This window comes from Lynx canadensis, chromosome D4 (genome assembly GCF_007474595.2).
Source record: "Lynx canadensis isolate LIC74 chromosome D4, mLynCan4.pri.v2, whole genome shotgun sequence".
Taxonomy (NCBI): Eukaryota; Metazoa; Chordata; class Mammalia; order Carnivora; family Felidae; genus Lynx; species Lynx canadensis.
The window spans coordinates 54642010-54669191 of NC_044315.2; the positions used below are offsets into that span (position 1 = coordinate 54642010).

Sequence of the window (27182 nt, forward strand, 5' to 3'; positions counted from 1 at the left end):
ATATGCCTGTTATCATTGAACATTATCACCTAACTTCCAAAGGAATTCTATTATTATTATTTTTCAGTTTGTGGTGAACCTCTGGCATGGGATAGACACTCAAGGAAAATTTCTTCAAAGAATGTGCAAAGGAAGAATGAATGAATGTGAATTTAGAAAGTGTGTGGAAAGAAAGTCTTTTCCCATATTGGAAATATAGTATCTCATTTTTCAAAGTTAAATACAACCCTTTATATTTAAAAACTAGATATAATTAGGGATAGCTTGTACCCTAGAATAGTATGAGAAAAGTATGAACTTGGGAAACAGACAGGCATGAGGACTGAATCCCAGCTATGGCATTTCGTATCTGCAAAATGGGGTAATATTTTTCACTTCACAGGACAGATGGCAGAGTTGATTAAGATATTGAAAGATCCAATCATATGGCCCTGCACAGAGGAACAGAATGGTAACTAACTGGTACCAATGGGAATTAGTATTAGCTATTAGCTATTCATCTTATAAGCTGTTTATTCAGATACTCAAGATAGAAAACTACAGTAGTTTTCCATATAAATCGGCAGGAAAACCTCACCACCTTGGATCTAGAAAGATTGAATCACTTCTTTCTAGTCAGTCAGCTTTGCTAGAGAGGGTGCAACTCGAATCACCCAACAAAAGCAGGTCTGGTGAAGAAGGTCCATTCAGTGTCAACTCTCGGCCATTTCTCTCATTTCTAACCGGTAAACAGCCTGCATTATAAATCGTTGTCACACGTTAAAAAAAAAATTTTTTTTTTTACACCAGAAACTGCATTCATAACCATGGAAACGTCGAAGTCCTATTATATTTCAGCGTGGTTCCGAGGCCCACTTGGCACGCTTTGCAAGGAATTAAGGCGTGAGTAGAGGTCGGGGGTGGGCACAAGGGGGTGAGAGGGGCGTGGCGGTGGGGACAGGGGCCAAGTGACCACACGTACTGGAGCAGCTGAAGAACGAAAACTCTCCCTTTATGGCCAAATCATTTTTTAAAGCAAAAAAGAAAAACAACTACATTTCTTCCCCACCCCTTCCTGGCGCGAGCCGGACAGTCACACCCTATACCTCAAAGCGAGCGAAAGTCACTCTGCTCCCAGGACGGGGCCCGCCGAAATGGTACGGGCCCGAGCACGCGTCCGCCCGCTTCCTGCGGCTGGGCCCTTAGCCTCCGCCCCCTCCCGCCAGGGGCAAAGTCTCTCCAGCCGGGCGGGGCGGGGCAGCCGGGAGAGACTCCGCCCCACCTCTCGGGCCGCTACCCCGCCGCGCCCGGGCCCCGCGCCCCCCGCCCCGCCCCTGCTCCGCCCATCAGCGGGTGGCCCAGGGGGACGCAGGGGGAGGGGCGCGGAGGCGGCTGCCCCTAGATCCACGCAGCGCTCGGGAGCGTGCCCCGCACTTGACGCCTGCCCACGCTCAGATCCCATTCGTGCACTTAGCGGTGAGTACCGGCCCGGAGGGACCGATGTCCCGGGGAAGGAGCGCCGGCCCCCCTCTTCCCGGAGGCAGACGGCGCGAGCCTGTTCCGAGGCGCGTGGAGCGGCTACGGGCTGGGTAGAGGCCGGGGAAGGCCCGGGGGGGAATCGGGGACGGACTGGCTCCTGGGGACTGACCTCTCCGCCTTGTCTGCAGCCTGTGCCGCGCGGGGGACAGGGTTCAGGGACTGGAAATGGCTCTCCTCGTCTCTCTGCCTCGGCTGTGCACGCCGCCGGAGAGTCCTCACAGAGGTTGTGCGGGCCTCGCTGGGAGTCCTCATCCAGGCTCTAAGGCCGGCCGAACTGGAGAATCCTCACCCCAAGGAGGGTGTGCGGTCCTCACTGGGGAGTCCTAACCCCAAGAAGGGTGTGCGGGTCTCACCAGAGAGTTCTCACCGCGCCCGGACTTGTAGGATAGGGAAATCCACAGCTGGCAGATTGGGGAATCCACACCAAGTAATAAGGGGAGAATGGGGTGAGATGGAAGGGTTCGGCACAGAGCCTGCCCTAATGAATTCAGAGATCCAGGAAGGAGAATGGGCTGCCTTTCTTAATTCAGCCAGATATCTGAACGGCACGTCTTTCCTGCAACGTACTTAACATACATAACCCTCCTCACAAGCGTGAGGACGAGAGGTGGGCGGGGGATGGGCAGCCTCTTGGACAGCTGTTCTCAAACTTTTGAGGGGGCTCAAAAACCCCTTTACACTTAAAAACTAGCATACTAAGCTTTCGTTTATGTGGGTTATATCTTTTGATATTTACTATATATATAAAACAGAAAGTTTTGCTATATTTAGTGATTGATTTTTTTTTAATAGTGGACCTATTTATATTAACAGAGAATTTTATTTTCTAAAATAGAATGTTACTGATAAGAGTGGCATTGTTTTATAGTTTTGCAGTCTCTTTAATGTCAGGTTTAATAGAAGTCAGCTGGATTCTTATATCGGCTTCTGCACTCAAGTCTGGTGCACTGTCACATCTTGTAGCCTCTGGAAAACTCCACTGTATACTCCTGAACACGTGACAGAGGAAAAGGCCAATTGCCTTTTGGTATTATTATGAAAGTTGTTTTGACCTTGTGGATTCCTAGAGTTCCTGCACCACACTTTGAGAGCCACTGGTGTAGGAAATGCTTTGGAGGCTTTAATCATTGGTCCTGCTTCTTGTTTGGGATGTTTGCTCTAAATGGAAACACATACAGCACCCCATGCATAGGCAGTGTTAATCTCTGGTATTTGGGACCAAGCTTGACCTCACTATGGCAACTTTTAGTAGTAGGTCTCCGCATAAGAGATGATGAGTCCCAGTGGCCTCCTGAAAACGCAGCAAGGTTCACAGATGGCTGGTTGTTCCTGTGCCCCAAGAGCTGATCTGTCTGTGCATCCAGATTGCGGCAGTGATGTGGCAAACAGGACCTGTGGGTTCAGCGAAATGCCCATGGGGAGCCCGTGCCAAGTGTGTAGGGGTTTGTGTGAGAGTTACCAAGTGGTCAAAAAGTCATTTCCAGAGAACACTGCCTTCCTTTCTGCCATGTTCACTGCTGTTTTTAGCTGTGTAGCCTTATTGGAATATCATGATAACCCAATCGTGGCATTCGTTCACTTTCCACTTTCAGAGATGTGCCACCTTGAGTGGCCCTTCCTCAGCTCCTACCAGAAAGCAAGGTCCTGCATCGTGGTGTGTGGTAGGTGGGATCTCTCACTGGATTTTTCCTTGGCTTTATGCTCTGTCAGAACAAGTTCCAGGTAGAAATTACATACATATATACATCAAAGGAAGACAGTTCTCTAACTCTGTCCTCCCTTTTGCTCCTCCATCCACAGAGCTTCTCCTGCTCTGATGAAGCAGCTTGGATACTGCAGCTGATAGTTTAGAAATGTTGCAAGCAGGGACGTCTGGGTGGCTCAGTCGGTTAATCGTCCGACTGTTGGTTTCAGCTCAGGTCATGATCTCATGGTTTGTGGGTTCGAACCCCACATTGGGCTCTGCAGACAGCATGGAGCCTGCTTGGGATTCTCGGTCTCCCTCTTTCCCTGCTTGCTCTCTATCTCAATCTCAAAGAAATAAACTAAAAAAAAAAAATGTTGCAAGCATACGAGCATGTTTCATCTCTTGTTGCCCTAGCCACAGATGGGAGAAGGGAATGGGATCTAACCTCTGCATACCTGCCATGTTCTTGGAGTAAAGCTCCACTTTGATGGTGGGGTGTCATTCCTTTATCCCTTGAGCACATATTTATGGACTCTCTACTTACCAAGTGCCCAGTTCTATACTGGACACTGGGGAAAATAGCACAAACAGGCAGTCCCTCTCTTTCTGGAGTTTACAGTCTGGTAGCCTCAGCATCTGCTGGTTAATTGAGACAGGCCACTGTCAAGTGTTCGCATGAAACCTGGTCTTGTGTGAAGAACACTACCTCTCCCTGATGTGAGCTTCAAAGCACATGCTGAAGAAGCGTGAGCCCCAAATTGTGAAGATAATGATAAAAACCAACATTTATTACCATGGGCCTGGCAAAGAACTTCCTTTGCCTTCCTCTACTCTTCCTTTTATGAAGGACATAACTCCCTGTGAAGGAGCCAGACTCTACTGGGAAATGATTTCCAGCCTGGTTCCAGTCCCTGGGCCAACCTTGGGCAAGACACTCTCTCTGGGCCTCAGTGTCTTCATCTTTAAAGTAGGCGGTTGAGGGGCGCCTGGGTGGTTCAGTCGATTAAGTGTCCGACTTCAGCTCAGGCACGTCATGATCTTACAGTTTGTGGGTTCGAGCCCCGCATCAGGCTCTGTGCTGATAGCTCAGAGTCTGGAGCTTGCTTCAGATTCTGTGTGTGTCTCTCTCTGCCCTTCCGCAACTCTCTCTCTCTCTCTCTCTCTCTCTCTCTCTCTCTCTCTCTCTCTCAAAAATAAATAAACATTAAAAATTTAAATAAAAAAATAAAGTACGTTTGGGCCACTGATGTCCTGAGGAGCCAGTGGTTTGCTGGAGCTAGTTTGCACTAGCATTTGTGGCCATCTCTTCCCAATTCCGTGTTCAGTGACATCACATTTTTTAGCTTGAGGTAAGCCATTATGGAACTATTGACACCATGGAGATCAGCAAATGGTATAATCCAGGGCTCCCCTGTGGCCGAGAGCAAGTGATTAAACGTTTACCAGCACACCATTGCTACTGTCAGAGCCAGGGCGCTTTTTGTTTGTTTGTACAGTTGACCCTTGAACAACATGGAGGTTAGGGGGACTGACCCCTCCTACGCAGTAGAAAATCCAAGTAAAACTTTTAACTCCCCAAAAACCTAACTATTAATAGCCTAGTGCTGACCAGAAGCCTTACCAATAGCATAAATAATTAATGCATAATTTTGTGTGTTACATTAATTATACGCTGTATTCTTATAATAAAGCTAGAGGAAAAAAAAAGTTAAGAAAACCATAAGGAAAATGCATACACTTTACTGAGAACATTTAATTTATTGAGAACAATTTGTAGATAAGTGGACCCATGCAGTTCAAACCCTTGTTGTTCAGGGGTCATCTGTATTTTTTTAAAAAATAAACCCTTCAGCCTGGACAAAGACACTGAATATGGAGTATGTGATTCAATTCCTCCAGAACTTTTGGTAGGGAAAAAACAATCTGTTTTTTACCCTATTCTAGAATGTGAGTCAGCAAACGTTTCTGTAAGGAGGCAGAGTATTTTAGGTTTTGTGGGTTCTACAGTCTCTTACTACTCAGCTCTGCTGTTGTAATGTGAAACAGCTGAAGACAGTATGCAAACAAATGGGCACAGCTGGGTTCCAATAAAACTTTACTCACAAATACAGGTGCTAGGCCATAGTTTGCAGACCCATCTCAGAATGTCAGAACAGGAGCCATGCTTCAAGGAGGTAATTTCATGGAAAAGGACATTCTTTAGGACTATATCCATGAAGAGCAGAGACTTGATACTCTAAGACAGATATAGCTGGAAGTGGCAACTGCAAAGGATTTGGAATCAATCGAGAAAGAATCCATAGTAGGTTGTTTAAAGCCAAGTATGTTCACGTTTTGAGGACACAGCCATGTATGGTGAGTAGGGGAAGGTGTTTTTATTCCCAACTGCCATTCAGAAGCGGTCTCAGTCTAAGCCAGCATGTGAATTTTGGGTGTTGTTATGCAAAAATCAGTAGTGCATCTAATAGCTATTCTGATTCCAGGGAGAAGGACAAAAGTAATGTTTAAAAAAGGAAGGAAAATCCTCATTATATGTGTTTATATTTTATATACTGTATATATACATTATATATATGTATACCTACATATATGCATATTTGTATGTCTGTATACCTAAGGTATGTGGCTGTGCTATTACTTTTCCATGTATTTTTTAAATGCTAATTTTTGAGAAGGCAAGCATGCATGCATATGTTGGGGAGGGGGGGATGGGTAGACAGAGATGGGGAGAGAGAATCCCAAGCAGCCTCCGTGTTGTCAGCACAAAGCCCGACGTGGGGCTCGAACCAACAAACCATGACCTCATGACCTGAGCTGAAGTCGAAAGTTCAACTGACTGAACCACCCAGGTGCCCCTACTTGTCCATGTATTTAAAATAGGTAATGTTTGGAAGTACCTGTAGCTAGTTCTTGGCAGTGACATGGGGTAGAAGAAAGCTGGGAATTTTTACTTATTACTCTTTGTAATACTATGTGTATGCCTACCCTTCAACATTCATGTATGTATTCATGCCTTTCCAACCTAAAAATAAAACAAAAAAACTAAGATCCCAAAACCTATATTTTTTAAAGGAAAACAGGATTATTTCTCTGGTGACAATGTTACTACCACCCTTTCTCCCCCAATAAAACAAATTATTTTGGGGCACCTGGGTGGCTCAGTTGGTTAAGCCTCCGATTTCAGCTTAGGTCTTGATCTCATGGTTCTTGGGTTAGAGCCCCGCATCAGGCTTGCTGCTCTCAGCGCAGAGCCTGCTCCAGATCTTCTGCCCTGCCCCCCCTGCTCACCCTCACTCTCAAAAATAAAATAAAACATTAAAAAAATTGTTAACATATTATTTTAATTGTCACATCACAATTCTGAACTAGTATATATACTAGTGTATATTAGTTCAAAATAATATTGGGAAAGAGGCCTTTCAGAGCAACACATTTTATTAAATGGTATTTTTTTTAACCCCCGTCCAAGGTTACAAGTACCAGTGTTCCTTAATGGACTCTTACGCAGCCCTTAAACTAGTGTCATAAAATGTTGTTTCATGAGATGCCATGAAGTACAGTTTTTACATTTAAAACCATGTTACCCACGAATATTTTCCTGTGATCCTGTTTTTATGAGGAGAGAAAGCAGGTGCACGTATACGTGGGCAAACACACCCACGGACAAAGGCAAAGGGTTTGCCAAATGCTGAGTAGTTTTCTCTTGGTGATGGGGTACCACTGATTTTTTACTTTTCTTCACTTTGCTTATCAGTATTTTCTAGCAAGTATTAAACAGGTATTAAATTTTAAAAAATTTTTAATGTTTTTTTTTTTTTTTTTTTTTTTTTTTTTTTGAGAGAGAGAACATGAGCACGGAAGGAGCAGAGAGAGAGGGAGACAAAGAATCCAAAGCAGGCTCCACACTCTGAGCTGTCAGCACAGAGCCCGACTCAGGGCTCAAACTTACAAACTGTGAGATCATGACCTGAGCTGAGGTCGGAGGCTTAACCCAGGTGCCCTAAGTATTAAATTTGATATAAGCATTAAAATTGAACAACCGTTACATTTGATATGACCAAAAATAATCACCCAGTTATTTAATACAAAGGGACAACACAGTTGCCTTCATTTTTCTTAGACTGAGTTACTCCTTACTTGCCTAGCAGCAGCCCTACACACCTGCCTCTCCCTTTCTGCCAGTGAGAAGTAGAGGAACAAGTATGGAGCAAAAGGTGTGGAGAACCAAAAAAGGGTAGCCGATAGACCTTAGTCACATGGTGCCTTGTCTGCTTCCCTGGGGAGCAGCTCCAACCCCAGCCCTTTCTTCTCCCTCCAGCTGACCCTGAGGTCAGAAAGTTCATAGGAATCTCACCATCACCTGAAAAGCCATCAGCTGACCATTTCCCTAGGTTGATCGGCTTGCATTTCTTGCTTAGCTGTTTTTCAATGCAACATGTCAAACATAGACCTGGAGAGTATAAATCCCCAGCTTCAACAGTTATGAACATTAACATTTGGCCTATCTTTCCCCCAAATGCACTTCCTTTTTTTCCCTATTCCAGGAGATAGCATCTTATTTTCAACTGCATAAATTAACAAAAAATTATTCTTTGTTGGGTCTTTTTAGTAAAAAGCATGCACTGGTGCTGTAGCAAAAATCTCTACATTCTGCCCTAATGTCAGCCCAACTGAACAACTGTGCAGTCCTTGAACGCTTGCTGTGTTGTCCTGCTTCACTGCTTTTGCATTTGATCTCCTCTCTGCCTACGAGTCTAAATCAGCCTTCCCTCGTTCCTTCTCCCAATTCTCTATAAAGCCTTTCTTGATTCCCCTGGTTATAGCTGTGTCTTTTCTGTGACCTTCCTTATAACCCTTATCATGTTACTGTTACTTGTGTGCTTATCTTAGTCTCCTTGTTAGATAGTACTCATCTTATAAAACAGGGAGTGTTTTCCTTATCTCCCTTTCTTCTGTGGCACTTAGCAAAGCTTAATGCAGAGAAGTTGCTCGGAAATACATATGCTAAGTTAATTTGAATTGAGTTCATTAAAGAAAATTTTTTATTATAAAAGAGATGCACCACATTCAAAGGAAAATGTTCAGAGATGGCCTAGGACCGAGAACATTTCATCTCACCTGCAAGGATTTTAAAAGAGTTTAAAGAATTGTGATGAAAAGAATCTTCCATTTGAACCAGTATGAAAAGGCAACTTTTTATGAGGAAAATAATTTTTCTTTGTAATCTGTTGTCATTTTTTTTCACATATATATCTGGAGGCTGTAGCTCTTCTCTGATTTTATCAATGTTTGTTTATTTTTGAGAGAGAGCATGTATGACTGGGGGAGGGGCAGAGAGATAGGGACAGAGGATCCAAAGCGGGCTCTGTGCTTAAAGCAGATGCGGAGCTTGATGTCACAAACCATGAAATGACCTGAGCAGAAGTCTGACGTTCAACTGAGCCACCCAGGAGCCCCTCTTCTCTGATTTTAGAATGCTTTTTTACCCCACTAATTAAGAGTGAGTCTGATTATGTTTTAGAATATCCATTGTGTTTTAAGATACAAATTTAAGGAGCCCACAGGTGGCTTAGCTGATTTGGCTCAGGTCATGATCTCATGGCTCACCTTGTGAGTTTGAGCTCCGAGCCTGATCTGTCTCCATCTTTCTCTGCCCCTCTCCCGCTTGGGTTTTCTCTCTCTCCCTCTCTCTCTCTCTCTCTCTCTCAAAATATAATAAACATAAAAAAAAAGAAGATGTAGATTTAAACCTTCAGTAAAAGAAGTGGGCTACTTTTAGGACCCACGTGCCCCGTGAAGTAAGTTAATAGCAATCTCATGAATAATGGTAGCTCACGGGTATAGAGTTCCAATGTGCACTGTGCTTTTCACCTACTCCCTTGTTTTATTATCACAGCAGCCCTCGTGAGCTGGGCACAGCAGTGCAGGGCAGGTATTATTACCTTAAATCTGCAAAGAAGTAAACTCCGGTTGAGGGAGATGGAGTGAATCTTGCCTGTGGTAAAAAGTGGCGACTCTGATTTTAAATGTGTATTGGAAACCATAGGACTTTGGGATTGGGTGCTGCAAACACGCAAAAGTAAGAAACTGTCTTTTTCAGTACTATATGTCTTTGGGAGACAGACCAAGTTTTGGAGGTTAAGTATGGATCCCTTAATGCCATAGAACCACCAGAATGATCTCATACTTTCGGAACCAGTCATTTCTCAGATTCCTCTTCTGCCTTAGTCGTCTGTTGTAAAAGTCAATCCACCTTCTATTGAATTAGCGCGGCTGTTGTGCGTGAATGCTGGTGTGGTTTTCATTCCCTTTTCTCGACTTGAAGAGAGCTCTGGACAAGCCCATATTTGGATAGTGTGACTTGCCTGGGCTGTTGCTCAAATAAACGTGTATGGAGGACTTATTCCTTATCCTCATCATCCTTTTACAACCATTATTGTAAAATTACAAAGCACAGTACACACTGTAGCGTAGTTCATGAAGAAGGGGTGCCAGTCTAAGATTGTCCTCCTGCACGATCAAGGAAAAACAAGAGGTGAATACATCATTGCTGACGGTCTGTTATATGCAAGAGCTGTGCTAGAACAGTCATGCTAAAAGTACAGTTCTGTACTCGTGGTGGCATAAAGACCAGCCGCGGGTTTGGTTTTAAGGGTGGTATGTTTCATAAAACCCCATATTTGCTCAGTTAAGAATCAGTTGCGTTTTAGGGGCGCCTGGGTGGCGCAGTCGGTTAAGTGTCCGACTTCAGCCAGGTCATGATCTCGCGGTCCGTGAGTTCGAGCCCCGCGTCGGGCTCTGGGCTGATGGCTCAGAGCCTGGAGCCTGTTTCCGATTCTGTGTCTCCCTCTCTCTCTGCCCCTCCCCCGTTCATGCTCTGTCTCTCTCTGTCCCAAAAATAAATAAACGTTGAAAAAAAAAAATTAAAAAAAATAAAAAAAAAAAGAATCAGTTGCGTTTTAAATGCTGGTTTGGCTGTGTTACTGACATCAACGCATCCTTTCAAAGTTACCTATCATGCAGATTTTGCCAAAATCAAGGATATTTTAGGGGAAATACAGGTTGACTATCTAGTCTTAACATATGTACCTTTGAGTGTGAAATTTGTTTTAATACGAGGTTACATTTTTTAAATCCAATTGGTTAATTTGGGTTTTTGTATGAGGAGTGACTGTAAGTTCTATCACCTATGCTGCCTACTGGGAGGAGACATGGAGCTAGAATCAGCCCTGGCATCACAGGGCCTGAGTTGAACTTCCAGCTTGGCCACTGATCAAGCCACAAGGCCTCGCCAGGTTACTTAACCCCTCCAACCCTCAATCTTCCCAACTGTAAAATGGGATGGCGATGCCTTTCTCACAGGGTTGCTGGTGGACCACATTAGACAACATGGCTGAGGTGCCTGGTACCCCACAGGCACTCTGCACATGTCACTGGGCTGTAGTGCTCATGGATTGATGTAGCATTCATGGCATAATGCCTACACATTGCTGCCGTTCTTCTGAACTCTTGTCCCAGCCCCGAGCTCCTGAGCTCCAGATCCACCTATGCAACTGCTTGCTGGATGTCTTCATCCCAAGGTCTGTAGCCAAAACCAGCATCTTGGCTCCAGTCTTGGTCATTGGCTCTGCCATTTTGTCCAAATGAGGCACATAGGAGCTATCCTAGACCCCTTTTTCGTTTCTTACCCTCAGTCCATTCTGTTTTTTTTTTTTTGAAATGGTAGAACAGTCTTTTTTTGTAGATGCCATGCTTACCTCAGTTGAAAATCATACAGAATCTACACAAACTATCAGAACTAATGAGGATAGCAAAATTTCAGGATAAAGGCCAAATAAAAATAATTCAGTTGTATTTCTGTATGCTAACGACAAACAACCAGAAATTGAAAAATATTTATTTTTTGTGTTTTTAAATATTTATTTATTTTGAGAGAGAGAGTACACATGAGCATGAGTGGGGGCAGAGCAGAGAGAGAGAATCTCAAGCACGTTCCAGGCATCATGACCTGAGTCAAAACCCAGGTGCCCCTTAAGTTGTGTTTTTTTTTTCTTTTTTAAAAATTTTTTAATGTTTTTTTTTGAAACCATTTTATTTAATTTATTTTTTAAGTTTACATCCAAGTTAGCATATAGTGCAACAGTGATTTCAGGAGTAGATTCCTTAGTGCCCCTTACCCATTTAGCCCATCCCCCCTTCCACAACCCCTCCAATAACCTTCTCTTTGTTTCCATGTTTAAGAGTCTTTTATGTTCTTTCCCCCTCCCCGTTTTTATAGTATTTTTGCTTTCCTTCTGTTCATCTGTTTTGTATCTTAAAGTCCTCGTATGAGTGAAGTCATGTATTTGTCTTTCTCTGACTAATTTTGCTTGGCATAATACCCTCTAGTTCCATCCACGTAGTTGTAAATGGCAAGATTTCATTCTTTTTGATTGCCGAGTAATACTCCATTGTATATGTATACCACATCTTTATCCATTCATCCATTGATGGACATTTGGGCTCTTTCCACACTTTGGCTATTGCCAATAGTGCTGCTATAAACATTGGGGTGCATGTGCCCCTTCAAAACAGCACACCTGTATCCCTTGGATAAATGCCTAGTAGTGCAATTGCTGGGTCGTAGGGTAGTTCTATTTTTAGTTTTTGAGGAACCTCCATGCTGTTTTCAAGAGTGGCTGCACCAGTTTGCATTCCCGCCAGCAGTGCAAAAGAGAGCCTCTTTGCGTCCTCACCAACATCTGTTGTTGCCTGAGTTGTTAATGTTAGCCCTTCTGATAGGTGTGAGGTGGTATCTCATTGTGGTTTTGATTTGTATTTCCCTGATGATGAGTGATGTTGAGCGTTTTTTCATGTGTCATTTGGCCATCTGGATGTCTTCTTTGTCTATTCATGTCTTTTGCCCATTTCTTCACTGGATTATTTGTTTCTTGGGTGTTGAGTTTGGTAAGTTCTTTATAGATTTTGGATACTAACCCTTTGTCTGACATGTTGTTTGCAAATATCTTCTCCCATTCCATTGGTTGCCTTTTAGTTTTGCTGATTTATTTCCTTCACCGTGCAGAAGCATTTTATTTTGATGAGGTCCCCATAGTTCATTTTTGCTTTTGTTTCCCTTGCCTCTGGAGACGTGTTAAGAAGTTGCTGCAGCCAGGGTCACAGAGGTTTTTGCCTGCTTTCTCCTTGAGGATTTTGATGGCTTCCTGTCTTACGTTTAGGTTTTTCATCCATTTTGAGTTTATTTTTGTGTATGGTGTAAGAAAGTGGTCCAGGTTCACTTTTCGGCATGTCACTGTCCAGTTTTCCCAGCACCATTTGCTGAAGAGACTGTGTTTATTCCATTGGATATTCTTTCCTGCTTTGTCAAAGATTAGTTGGCCATATGTTTGTGGGCCCATTTCTGGGTTCTCTATTCTGTTCCATTGACCTAAGTGTCTGTTTTTGTGCCAGTACCATACTGTCTTCATGATAACAGCTTTGTAATACAGTTTGAATTCCATCCATTCTGCTTTCTTAATTCTCACTGAGATATATTGCCTCTGACCTCTCTTTCTGACTGTAACCTGCCTCCCCAACATAAGTCCAGCATCCTTCTCCTGAAGCAGTCCCCCAGACTTCCAGAGTGATCTCAGAAAATCAAATCAGGTCTTGAAGCATCCAGACTAGAATCCTTTAATGGTGCCCCTGTCTTCAGGATAAAGCTGAACCTTTTTGTGAGGCCCCTTGTGATGGGGACCCTGCCCCCTTCCTTTCCCTCCTCACTTAGCTCTGCCCACATGCCTCCTGTACTTCATCCACCTGGGCCTGCTTTATGATTTCCACAGGGTCACACTTCCATGCCTTTGTGTGCTGTGTTCTCTGCCCCAAATATACTTTCATTGACTCCCTCCATTCGTGAAGTTCCGGTTTTGCCTGTCCCTGGAGGTCTTCATGCCCCGCCTCCCAGGCTGGATTAGCTGTTCTCCCAAGAGGTTTCTTTATCACCATTCACCACTGCTGTAGCATGGATCTCATGATATGGTTATTAATTCCTCCTGTCCAGTCTATGTGTGACTGAATAGCAATGGGGACTGTGTTCCTTTATCCCAGTTGCCTATAAATGTCAAATGTATGGGGGCGCCTGGGTGGCTCAGTCAGTTAAGCGTCCGACTTCAGCTCAGGTCACGATCTCACGGTCCGTGAGTTCGAGCCCCGAGTTGGGCTCTGGGCTGATGGCTCAGAGCCTGGAGCCTGTTTCCGATTCTGTGTCTCCCTTTCTCTCTGCCCCTCCCCCGTTCATGCTCTGTCTCTGTCTCAAAAAAAAAATAAACGTTAAAAAAAAAATTTTTTTTTAAAAATGTCAAATGTATGAATGAATTTACATCCTGTCTCTTAGACAATCCAGAGAGGCCCAGGTGCCAAATATGTCTAATGCTATTTTATTACTTATGTCTTTGATGCCATGAAATGGCATTTGCATATAGATGCCATGCCACTGTCTGGGCCACTGAGATAGGGTGAAGGCTTAGCTGCTTAAGAGGTAGGCTTTAGAGTGTGATGGACTTGATTTTGAGTTCCAGCTCCCCCTTTCAATACGCCTGATATTTAGCTTCGGTTTCCAGCTCTGAACCACATCACTCAACTGCTCTGGGGAGAGAATGTGATGGTCAGAAAACAGGAGCATCGGGTCGTCCTGGCAGTTGTCTTTCTTTTGGAAAATCAATAAATATATGGGTTTATACCTCAAGCTTCTGAGAACTCTGTTAGCATGAGTCATCATTCTTAAGTCCAGTTCTGAGGTGAGTGAGGGTTGATGACCTCAGAAACGTGGGAAATTCATGGAGATAAATGCTGCCCTCTGAGACCCTGGCAGCCTGACACCCTGCCTCTTGTAGTGACACTCTTTGTTTCTAGTTCCTAAAATTTGAGTTAGAAAAGTTCATTACCAAACATCTATACAATTTGTTCAGAAGCTTGAGGAAATCATGCAGCTTTTCTTAAAGAATGGATATCAACTAGGCCTGCCCCATAATGCTTTTAAAAACACAGTGGTCTGCCCCTACCCCGCTCCTCTCGCCTCAAAAGTTAGATGCAATAGGGGGTCGCCTGGGTGGCTCAGTCAGTTAAGCGTCCGACTTAGGCTCAGGTCATGATCTCATGGTTTGAGCCCCAAGTCTGGCTCTGTGCTGACAACTCAGAGCCTGGAGCCTGCTTCAGATTCTGTGTCTGCCTTTCTCTCTCTGCTCCTCCCTCACTCATGCTCATTCGCTCGCCCTCTCTCTCTCTCTTTCTCTCAAAAATAAACCTTAAAAAAAATTTTTTGTAAGTTAGATGCTATAGGACTTGGTTCTGCAAAATGTCACTTTTGGGGTGTCTGCAGGTGTCATTTTTGAAGCCCCACTGATAACTGTGGGTTACTGCAGGGTAGGAGACCCACATTCCAAGAAGAGGCTGAAGACTGACCTTTATGAGGAGAGGAAGAGATCAGGAGCAGAGGGCTGGGTCAGGACGCCTGGGGGGCCCTGCCCTGCTTCTTCCTTTCTGACCAAATGTTTTATGACCCCACGATGACTTTCCTGGAAGTATAAATTCTGAAGTTGACAAGCCCTTTTGTGAAACTGCTTCTATTAGACCACAGTGATATCAAAAATTAAAACTATTTCTGTTCTTTTGAGTTTGTGCTACTGCAGTTAATTTAAAATGAACTTAAAGAATGTGTCAGGTAAGCCTTCCTCCTTTGGGAATTACATATGATGTTGTGCTGTCTTCGCCAGCAAGCCTAGAACTGGGAGTCTTGACAAGGCGCAGGGGCTATTCCCTCAGACAGTGCAGTGGCCATGGCCCCTGTCCCCCAAATCCTGTCTGTTGCCTTTGGCAGTGGCTGTGTATGTCTGCTGAGTGAGTCATGATCATCTTAGTGATACATCCTAAAAATTTCCAGTGTTACTTAATAATGAAGTTCAAGGAAACAGAAGGGTTAGATTCCAGAAGTTAGCTACTTTTTAAATGTAATCTAGTATTTTCACATTATGACTTAATTTCATATCAGACTTTAACAAATTCCAGTGTTGGTAATCTACAGTTAATTTAAACCAAGTGTAAAGCTAGGACAGTACTTTGTAGTTTGTCTTCAGTCACGGTCCCTACAGTGGCCAAGTCTGCTGCCTCCCCACCTTGTCTCCTTTTCTGCCGTCATTCACCTTGCCCTGGCCTCCTTGCCTTCCTCAGACCCGCCTCAGGGCCTTTGCACATGGTCTCACCCCTGCTCCAGTTGTACATAGCTTGTCCCCTCACTTCCTTCAAGGCTCTGCTCAAGTGGCTCCATATGAATGAGACCTCCTTTGATCTCTCAGTATGCTTCACGGCCCAACACTCCCTACTGCCCTTGTCCTGCCTATCCACAGAGCTGGTCACCATCTGACATTCTGTTTGTATATCATTTAGCTGTGTACTCTGTCTCCTTCCTCATGGAAGCACCACACAGGCAGGGCCTTTGTCATTTTTTACTGGGTGTATCCCCAGTGCCTAAAACAGTTCCTGGCACATATTAGATGGTTAATATAAATGTGTGTTGAATACATGAATAATGAAGCATAGAATTTTTTTTCACTCAGAAGGGACTTTTTAGGATTATCAACTAAACTTATGTTACAGGTTAGGAAACTGAGGCACAGAAAGGTTATATGGCTCATTCAAAATGGAACTCAATCATTTCAAAACTGTGACAGCTCTTTTTAAAAATCTAGGAATATATGTGGAGCCTTCTGGGCAGTTGTCCAGGATGAGATGGAAGAATAAGTGAAAATAGACTGATTATTTAAAAATTTGGCAAAAACAGGGGCACCTGGGTGGTTCAGTCAGTCGAGTATCTAACTTCGGCTCAAATCATGATCTGCAGTTTGTGAGTTCAAAACCCACGTCGGGCCCTGTGCTGACAGCTCAGAGCCTGGAGCCTGCTTTTGGATTCTGTGTCTCCCTCTTTCTCTGTCCCTCCCCACTAGCACTCTGTCTCTCTCTCTCTCTATCTCTCTATCTCTCTCAAAAAATAAACATTGAAAAATTTTTTTAATTTAGCAAAGAAATAAAAATAAAAAAGACAAGCTAATTGTGTGATGGCAAAACTTTCTGATACAGAGGCAGTCTTATTCATGTTTACAGACAAGGGTGCACGTCGCATATAATTATTGCTCAAGAAAAATGGGTTGATGGATTTGGTTATATTGTTGCACAACAATTCCTTTCTACAAGACCCTCCTTCTGCACTACCTCTTTCTTTGTTTACATTATGTCCCAAAATAGATCGTTGCTCTTAGGGCTTCTTATTCAAAATTCTTTCCAAGTACCCCATTTAAGAGATTTCTGTGGGTAGTTTTTGTTTTGTTTTTTTAGGTGACCTGGTCTCTGGGAAAATCCGGAGATATTTAGTTATTCCAGTTGTCCAGATGTAGTTACATCAAAGAAAGCAAAGAGCTAATCTTTCTAGTTCTCTACTTTGTGAAAAAATCCACTTGACAAGCCATGGTGGTTTGCTGGCCTGGGTGGTTCTGACCTCAGTCTTATTTATGCTTACATAGACATCCTTGGAATCTCGCTTTTGACAAAAAGTTGTTTATAAGTAGCATGATATTTAGATACACAACAGTCAGTTTGGGAGTGGGACCAATTAATTTTTCTTTAAACAGAAAATAAATGAAGCATTGCTAATCCTTATAGTGAACTGAAATGAACTCTAGAGATGCAGTGACTTGACTTTGACTTTAGAGTTGGGACCCATGAAAATTCCGAATGGGTGTATTTAGGAAAATGTGAGGAGGGGAGAGATGGGAAAACCGCATGAAATACAGAAGAAACCTCTTTCTGTTGTCTGGATGGATTTTAAAAGCCCACCCCTGTGTGCCTTTAGATATCCTAAATAATGTGGAGCGTGTGTTGTCTGTACTTTATCCATCAGTCTGTACTTTATCCATCACTCTCCACTAATCTCTTGGAAACTCTTTGAAACTATACAAGCTCTCCTGGAAACTGATAGGCACACTCCCCACCCTCGAGAACTAAACAAAACCTCTGTCCTCCCCACCCCATTACTGGCAGGAGTCCCGCTGCTCAGGCTCACTCCTCTCCCCTGCTGGTTGATTGTGGGGCCCATTCATACTGCCCCTCTTTCCCTATCCTAAAACCACCTAAAAAGATTCAACTCTGATAACAGAAGCAGCTAAATCTTGGATTTCTATACTCCAGAGTCTGGAAAGTGACTTGAAGAGGTGAATCTTACTGGATCTGATCACTGGCATTTAGCTAAAGTCAGTCGACCTTTCCGCGCATTTCTGCAAATCTGGCTGTGCCGAATAAGCATCACGGTGGGGCGTTCTGCAGGGTGTATGGTCCGAGATGTTCCTCTGGCAAGAGTGATGGGTCAGCAGTGTGCTGCCCGTGCTCTGTGTTCAGTGTCCTAAAACCCACTTGCAAGATTGCTGCCTGGGCTTTGGAAGTTCAGTCTGGGTAACAGAGAGCAAAGCTCACTGAACCAAATGGGGTTTTGACCATGATTTAAGCTAATGGGGCCTCTTACCTTGCTATAACGAGCTAGGTTCAGGATGCACCTCGGCATGGAGTCAGACTGTACATCAGACGTTAGAGCTGCCCAAAGATTTTAGGGGTCCCGGAGCCAAGTCTCATCCACACTAAGAGCTCGGTGAAGTCCTCCTCCAAGGAGAACATTTGGTCACCAAAGGCCATCTGGGTATCACTCGGTTTGGTCTGTGTCTGGCAGACTGACAGTTTACAAAAGAAGAAATTCAGATGTCAAAGAGACAGATGAAAAAGTGTCCACCTTCACTGGCAATTAAAGATACGCCCAAGATTAGCTTTTTAATCTTTCCATTTGGCGAAGAATTATGTTGCCTAGTTGAGGCACCTCCATTCACTGCCTCAGAGAAGGGTCATAAATTGGCACGGCCTTTCCCAGGCCACGTGGTGATGTTTAACACAATGGAGACATGCAAATCCTTTCACTCAGCTGTCCTACTTCTAGGGACCAGAAGCTAGGAATTTATATTAAGGAAATGGATTGAGGACCTACTCAAAGAAGTGTGTACAAAGGTTGCAGCATTGTTTGCCTGTTAATACCTGGAAACTAAGTATTTTACTAATGGGAGATTTAAGTAAATTGTTGTATATCTAAATGATAGATTTTTATGGTGTAATTAAAAATGATATAAAATATCACCTGATAGCCCGATAAAGATGTATTGCTGAGTGAGAAAAGGCAATTTGCAAAACACTGTGAGGTCTAATCCATTTTTTAAAGAAATCTAAATACATTTATTTCTTTTTTTTCCAATATTTTTTAATGTTTATTTTGAGAGAGAGACAGAGTGCGAGTGGGGGAGGGGCAGAGAGAGAGGGATACACAGAATCTGAAGGAGGTTCCAGGCTCTGAGCTGTCAGCACAGAGCCCATCGTGGGGCTCGAACTCACAAACCATGAGATGGTAACCTGAGGCAAAGTCGGACGCTCAACTGACTGAGCCACCCAGGTGCCCCAAAATCCAAATACCTTTAAAAGTCATGTTAGATGAAACTCCAAACCATGCATGGTATTACAGGTGACTTTTATTTTCTTCTTTTTGTTTACCTGCACTTTGTAATATTTCTGCAATGATCATCTTTTACTTAGTGTAATATTTTTGAAGTTCTCACCAGCCTAGAAGATATGGTTCTGCAGCAAGTTTGGTCTCCTGCTGGGATTGCAGGACAGTAGGGTGATGGGGAGAAGGGGGAGCTGGAGGAGGGCTGAGGAGGGTGGTGAGAAGGAAGGGGTCCAGCTTGGATTGATACTTGTGACCTGTATGACATATGCAACTGATCTGTCTGATGTTAAATGTGAACCATTTACAAATTCTTTAGTGAACCGTTTCACTGCATCGTTCGACAACGAGGAGGCAGTTTGGAGGAGCAGAGTGGGTTTATCTAAAGAGTAATAGTCACAAATTTACTTTTAAATAAATCCTCATCAGACATTATGAAAGAAAGAACCGTATGTTGTGGTTTCAGGAACTTTATGAAGTGTTCTAGCTTCCTTTCAAAAGGTAGTTTCTACTTAAACATTTATCTACTTAAGGGTAATCAATGTTGACTTTATTTTAGATCTTTTTCTGTTCATTTCTATATATGATGGTATGTGTGTGTGTGAATGAATATATACTAATAGTCTTGAAGTTTTTAAATTAGATTCTCGTATATATATAATTCAACTTTTTCTATTTCGTTTCTATTAATGTGAGTCTTTGCTCACATTTCTTATGTTGACTCTGAGTAAGGAATTGTATGTTTGATATTTATATCAATAAAATTTATTTGCCCTTACTTGTCTGCCTCTCTTAGAAAAAAAACTAGTTACGCAGGGTAGATTATGAAAAATTTAACTCTAAGTTGTTTTCCCAAAGTTCAGCTGCCAGTCAGTTCTCTGGTATTTTGCACCACATGGAAGGCTCAGTCAGTGATTAGAGAACTAACTCACAAAAGTGCCAGAAGACTGTGATATGCCTAAGTGGTACTTTTTTAAACTTTACTTTTGGAGGATTTTGCGCATACTTTTTATCCCTGCCAGAAATTTGCATTTCATTGGAGAGAAAATCAGCTGTATCTTCTTCCTCGGTCTACCACTCATAAATCTAGTGATCCCACTTTGCTTCTGGGGACCTCTGTCTCCTGGTCAGGAAAATGCTATGGCATCTCCAAATTCTCTCCAGAAGGCTCAACATTCTCTGATTCTGTCTCATCACCTGCATAGCATCTAGGGCCAGGTGTCCCAAGGGCATGGTGGGGGATGGGTTAATGCCATGCCACATATGCACAAAAAGGTGGTGCCTCTCTGAGTCCCCTGCAGGTGTCCAAAATTGAGACCAAAGGTTGGTTGGCAGCAAGACTGTGGTTGGGGAGGAACCCCAGCTCTGAACTGCCTGCACCTATTTTGCCAAGAGCATGGTTCATTTGTTAAATTAGATCTGTCTGCCTATGCTAATGTTTAGTGTTTTTAGTAATTTGCTTTAAAAATCTGGTGTTCAGTACTCTTTCCCCAACCTCTCCTGTCCCGGCACAAGATGTACCTGAGGGGATCATGACAATGTACAAGTCACCCAGCTGGTATTTCAGGATGGGCTAGCTTTGAAACACACTGTTTCTCAACTGAATAATTCTCTTCATTTTAAGAGTGTGAGCTAAGTGTAGAGAAGGGTTTCAAGTACAGTGCAAGTGTCTGTCTTCAAATTCCTTTTGTATAAGAACTGTTCATGCGTCCTACTTGATTCACAGGCCGGGGCCAATGTTCAGCGGTCCTACAGTCCTGAACACAAGGTTCGTGAAGCACAAGTTCTGAATGAGCTCTAACATCACTGCTTAAAAGATATCATTTCCCTTTCTTAACTTTCTTTTTTTTCTTCTTTTTAATTTGTTTTCTCTTTTCCTCTATGCAATACTGTCTTACTCTGTGGAGCAGAAAAGGTAGCACCCGTGCTTATTTCCATGACACTAACCCTCACCCTTCCAAAAAGAAAAAAACTAGGATAACACTCCACCTGCTCCCCAAAAAAATCCACAACAACTGTCTCTGTTCACTCCTCCCTTTTATTAGTATTGAATGGGAATTAGGTGAAACAGAAAAAAGGCAGGAACAAAACAGAGGGAAGGGAGGATGGCAGATAAGAAAAGAAGGGAGTTGAAATGGTGGGGGTCTGTGCTTCCTGTGCATGTGGGAAGTAGGCAGCACTCCCTGGCCAGCTGGTGGGGTTTCTAGATGAAACCCAGACCTCGGGGAGTCTGCAGGATTTGCAGTAATACTTGAGGTTTGAGGATGGAATAGGAGTCTGGCCAGGGGAAGGCAGACCTAGGAGGCATTTATGATGCCTAGATTCTACTTTGGATCTGGACTGTTCCCAAGCCAAAGGTCTTTCCCTTCTACCCTCCTTGGAACACAGTTGTTTTTGGCTTTCTCTTGGGACTGCTAAAGCATTGGGAGCTCCTATGAAGTGATTTTAAGACAGGAGTAATAGCATGAGTGAAACCTGGAAGGGATTTCCAGAGCCCTCCAGCTTTTTGAAAGGACAGTTTCCCAGAAGCAAAACCAGTTTTGGGTTGCTGCTATTGCTTGTCACTGACCTGTGACTTAGTAAAAATGGCAAGGGGCATGTGACAATGCCCAGCTCAGACTAACGTGCTGGGTGACCCCGGAAAGAAGGAAAAGCAACTCCAGTATTCCAAACTGAGTCTCAGCAGGAGGGTTTCTCAGGCCCATGAATCTCTCCAGTTTTGTTTTTTTTTGGGGTTTGTTTGTTTGTTTGTTTGTTTTAGCTTTGGGGTTGGTCTGTGACCTCTACACAGCACCTTCAGAACCGAAGTTGCTGCACCTGGGGTGGAGGAAGTCGCTTGAGGGTGGGGTGGGAAGAGCCAGGATTTCAAACCTGGCTCTGCCTCTAACTAGGTGTATGTCCTTAGGCAAATTTTTGTATCTCTCTGAGCTGCAGTTTCCTCGGCTGTAAAATGGAAATAATGATATGCTTTAGCTTACAGAGGTGTTGCCAAAATTAGAGAAGATGGTGTAAAGCGTTGGGTGTATTTATGTACCGGTACCCGTGTACTTATGTGTTGGTACTTAGTAACTGGTGACTGATTTCTTTCTCTTTTAGCTTCTGCAAGTAGAATTTGGTTCATTGATTAGTGAAATTAGACAATTGTCTAGTTGGTTTTTGCATGCGCACAAGTTAGGGAGTGACAGAGAAAGAGGGAGACAGAGGACCCAAAGCTGGCCCTGTGCTGACAGCAGAGAGCCCGACACGGGGCTTAAACTCACTTGATCATGACCTGAGCCGAAGTCAGACGCTTGATCGACCGAGCCACCCAGGCACCCTGACAGTTTTCTAGTTTTTAAGGAAAAGGGGAGGCAGACGGTAGAGCACTTTTTACACAAGCCATTTTCCCTAAGAGCTCTGTCGGTCACCATATCTGTCCTGAAATACTGGTAGGCTTCATAGGGTGGTGGGAACAGCAGAAATTGTGTAAGGTTTTCAGAGTTCTGCCAGAGTTACAGGGCATTCGTAAGCTATAGGGAAGTAAATTGACACATTTCATCCACTGCGTCATGGCAAACGGGTACAACTTAGCAGTTGGTTTAATCGTAGACTTTTGGCAAACTTGAGGCACCTGTCCCCATTAGGGTTTGACACAGAGATAGGGAAGAGTCAAAGACTCAAGGCTTTTTAAAGATGTGAATGACTCACCCTGCCCCATTCTGCAAGGGCCTCCCACCACTTCCTCTGGCTGCAGAGATTCTCAAATGTCCCACAGCCTCTGTGGAGAGGCTCTTTTCCTGACCCATTTCCCAGGCAGGCCAAACAGCAGTTTCGCTGTTGCAGTTGCTACTGTGTGGGGTAGAAAAGTTACATCTAGGGGCAATAGAATCGGTAACAAATCAAAGGGAGAATAGGATTATTATTGCCTTTTTCAATTTACAGCCTCAAAATTCCAATCAGTGGAATTATTAGTCTTGTTTTCTGAGCCCACCAATTTGTAAACTTCTACCAACAAGCCAGCGTATTTCTTACTAAACAGTATATTTATAGGTTTTTTTTTTTTCCTCCTGACTGGCTCCTCATTTAGTGGGGATGAACAATGAGTATCTGACATCTGTGTAGCACTTTAAGAAATGTGCTCTGTCCTCCGGGGCACATGGGTGGCCCAGTCGATTAAGCATCCAACTTTGCCTCAGGTCGTGATCTCATGGTTCTTTGGGCTCTGTGCTGACAGTGCAGAGGCTACTAGGGATTCTCTCTCTCTCTCTTGCCTGCCCCTCCCCCATTCACGCTTTCTCTGTCTCAAAATAAATAAAGATAAAGAAATGTACTCTGTCTTCAAAGCCACAGTGTTCCTTCCCAAAGCAGTCCTAAGATCCTCCAGCCTTCCACACTTAGGGTTCAGTTGTATTTCTTCTGCCCCATGATTCGGTGATTCTCTCCGTGGCTGTTTTCTCTAGCTTTTGCCTTTTCTTTCCATCCACCACTTTTCCACATCAGCTGCCGCCATCCAGTTGCCCACGCAGGTTACCTCTCGCCTCCTTTCTCTCTGTAGTTGCCTACCTGAGTTTTCTCTCTCTCTGATTACCCTGCCATTGTCCAGTCTGAGACATCTGCCAGGTGGGGCTGGGACACATGTCACGGGCTGGCAGTCCAGTGGTCACATAGAGCCCACAGGCGTGTTCGGTTTAGCCGTCATGCTACAGACTCACACGGTATTTTAGAAACATTTAGTTACCAACATTTCTAAATCAAGAGAGTTCACGTAGAAATCCCAACTGCCAGACTTGCTTGAAAAATTGGATGATCTGTCAACAGTGGGCTGGGCATTCCTGCATCAGCTCTAGGCTGGAGCCAAATGGCCACTGCCCCCCTTAGACGGCACATTCCACTCAGGCCTGCCCCCTCCTCCCACCTCCCCCATCAATTCTGATTCAGTAGCTTAGGGGTGAGACTCAGGAATCTATCTGTATTTTTAACCAGAACTATCCCTGGGTAGTTCTAACTCAGATGGTCGAGGGGCATATGCTTTTATAAACACAGTTTCCCTTGCTGGCCTTTCTTTAGGTTTGGTTCCAGAATTCCCAGAGAAGGAAGTGGATTGGCCCAGATTAGGGCAGATAGCTTTCCCTCTCCCTGACAAAATGGCAGCCCTTGCAAAACCACATGGAACTCAGGGAAAGAAGTCATTGCCGGCACAGAGATGCTGGCAGACAACCTCACTCTGTCCTCTGCATTCTCTAGTGCTCCTGACAGGTGTCTGGCTTGTCCTGTGGCCTCCAGCACTGCTAACTCCAGGAAGGCAGGGGCTGCTTCTCAGTCCACTGCCTCTCCCCAGAATTCCCTAGCCCTGGACTTTAGACAGAGGATATACACAAATATCTATTTCTTTTAAACTTTCAGTTAGTTTTCAAAAAGTTATATGGGTAAAAACACAAACAAAATGAAAGGATGTGTATGTAGTGGAAACTGAGTCTTACTCCTAATCTTGACTTCGAGGCCCCTGCCCTTCTTAAAGGAGCCAGTCGCTTTGGTGTTTTCATGAAGCTATGGGCCTGTCTAGGGAGACAAGAACCACTTGTAACTTTTTATCCCCCCAAATGGTCATTTCCTGTTACAGACACACCACATTTTATTGTGCTTTGCAGATACTGCATTTTTTATACATGGAAGGTTTGTAGCAACCCCGCTTTGAGCAAGTCTGTTGGTATCATTTTCCCAGCAGCATTTCTTCACTTCCTGTCTCTGTGTCACATTTTGACAATTTTCACAATATAGCAAACTTACTCATTATCATTAGTTTTGGTATAGTTGTCTACAATCAGTGATTATGACTCCCTGAAAGCTCAGATGATGGTTAGCATTTTTTAGCAATAAAGTATTTTTTATTTAAACATTTTTTAATGTTTATTTTTGAGAGAGAGAGAGAGACAGAGACAGAGTACGAGAGGGAGACACAGAATCTGAAACAGGCTCCAGACTGAGCTGTCAGCACAGAGCCCAACGTGGGGCTTGAACTCATACACTGCAAGATTGTGACTTGAGCTAAATTTGGATGCTTAACTGACTGAGCCACCCTCCTGCCCCAGCAATAAAGTGTTTTTTAATTAAAGTATATACATTGTTTTTAAATAGATTAATGTATAGTGTGAACATAACTTTTATATGCATTGGGAAACCAAAACATTCTTTTGACCCACATTATTGCAATACTTGCCTTATTGTGGTGGTATGAACTGAACCCATATGTCCAGAGTTTGCACATATTGTTTTTTCATTTTACAGTAATATGTTGATCATTCCATATTAGTCATCCTCAAATATGTTGAATATTTAAGTATTCATAAAACCCCTGAATTAATTGGGGAAATGTTAGTATTCTTGTGTTTTGTTTTTGTTTTTGTTTTTTTAAGATTTTAGTTTTAAGTGATCTCTACACGCCTCAGAAATGTTACTATTCTTTTTTATTTTTAATGTTTGTATTTATTTTTGAGAGAGAGAGAGAGAATGAGCAGGGGGAAGGGCAGAGAGAGAGAGAGAGAGAGAGAGAGAGAGAGAAAGCCAGGGAGGAACAGAGAGAGGGAGGCAGAGGATCCAAAGCAGGCTCTGCTCCAACAGCAGAGACCCCAAACCGGGGCTCGAACTCATAAACCATGACATCATGATCTGAGCCAAGGTCAGACGCTGAACCGACTGAGCCACCCAGGCGCCCCGGAACATTACTATTCTTATCTCAAAATTGGGAAATGGATTGGCTGAAGGATTTTTGCCCCAGGGGTAGGACTAAAAACAAGCTTTCTTATTCCTTCTCTACTTGCTATTCCTACTGTGTTTTTCTCTGAGTTGTACATTTATGTTATTTGAAATTGCTATTTATCTGTGTGCTGGAGGCCAGGAACAATTACTTCCCTGATTCTCTGCTTGTAAACCTGCCTGGAGCTGGGGTAGAGGGTCTCCTCCACACTCACTTGGGAAGTAAGTTTAGGCCTTTACGCCCCACTGCAGTAACAGAGATTCCTTGATGTGAACACTTTGTTGCCACCTTGTGCAAAGTGAATCAGGAAGACTTCAAACTACCATGTTTCTTTCAAATGCTGCAGAGACTGTTACAACAGGAAATAGTGCTTTCAAGCCCCCACTTCCAAAGTTCAAGTTTTATACAATTCCATGTCATCTGCTATGACCTTTTACCTCCTGTCAGGCAAGACATGAGTCCAGCTCAAAGGGCCGGTTTGTATCTTCAGGATTTACCATAAGACACGGTATATCTTATTGGTGGAAGAATGTTGGAAAGTTGTAGACATAAGACAAAAGTGTGGGATTTTATGGTCTCTCAAGAGGTGAATGCTAGCTTTCACGATACCTTCACAGAAGCCCATTTTATTTGCTAAGAATATAATTCTTGTAGTCGTTTATGTCCTGCCTTCCTCCTGTGAAAAGATGAGTGATGTCTTGAAGTGAATATCTACCGTGATTGTCAAAGTAAATGAGGTCCAGTTTTGACAGTTAGAAATTAAATGTTCCCTTTTCTTTTCAGGGACACGTGGCCATCAGGAATCATGAGCAACCCATTTGCACACCTTGTTGAGCCTTTAGATCCTGCACAACCAGGAAAGAAATTCTTCAATTTGAATAAACTGAAGGATTCAAGATATGGTAGGTGCATGGCTCTATGATGTTAATTGTTCTGACAGCAGTTTGAGTCTCGTTTGCATAGTAATTAAGCTATGTAATTAATTAGCCTTTAGGAGATTTGAAAGAGGGAGTAGCAGAAATGGCTGAATGGTCTTGAATTAAGCACACAAACTCACACACCTTTTCTTACGTTGCTCATTTTTATGTTAGTAATTATTATATACATGTGACATTTATATAACACTTTATAGTATATAGAGGGTTTATACATATATATTACATCATTTAGTCTGCATAACAACCCCTTGAGGTCATGTTTATAAAATGTTAGAAGTCCTGAGGAAGCTGAGACCCAGAGAGGGTCAATGACATGATCAAGAAACAACAATGTGGGTAAGAGCAGAGGACAAAAACATGTCTTTTTTATCCCAAATCCTCTGCTTTTCTACCTTTGCACTCTTGTCTTTTCCAAATAATATTGGTGAATAGTTTTCATAGATCAGGAATGAACATTTCTTTTATAAATAAACAAAATAGTTTTTCTTCTGAACTGTTGTTATCCTTGAACCCACTACCAGTAGCCATTCTGCATGGCATGTGGGCTTATATTTCCTTTGAAAGGTGTATGTGACCAAACTTTGGTCTTAATTACATTAGTTGTAAAGAAGTTATTTTCTCATTTCTTGAACACTAGTTTTCATAAGAAATATTACTGTGTGTGTGTGTGTGTGTGTGTGTGTGTGTGTGTGTGTGTGTTACTTGCCAGCATATAATATGGTAAATATCTAGGCTAACTTC

At 43.2% G+C, this 27182-nt stretch overlaps 1 protein-coding gene across 1 annotated transcript in view; it reads left to right on the top strand.

Moving 5' to 3' along the window:
- The first annotated feature begins 1320 nt into the window (after nucleotides 1–1320).
- Nucleotides 1321–27182, top strand: part of ACO1 (aconitase 1) — a 66402-nt gene continuing 40540 nt past the window's right edge. Inside the window, exons 1-2 of the mRNA XM_030294021.2 lie at nucleotides 1321–1455; nucleotides 26287–26405. Of these exons, the coding sequence (XP_030149881.1) occupies nucleotides 26309–26405 (97 nt within the window). The 5' untranslated portion in view covers nucleotides 1321–1455; nucleotides 26287–26308. The remainder of the gene's footprint in view (nucleotides 1456–26286; nucleotides 26406–27182) is intronic.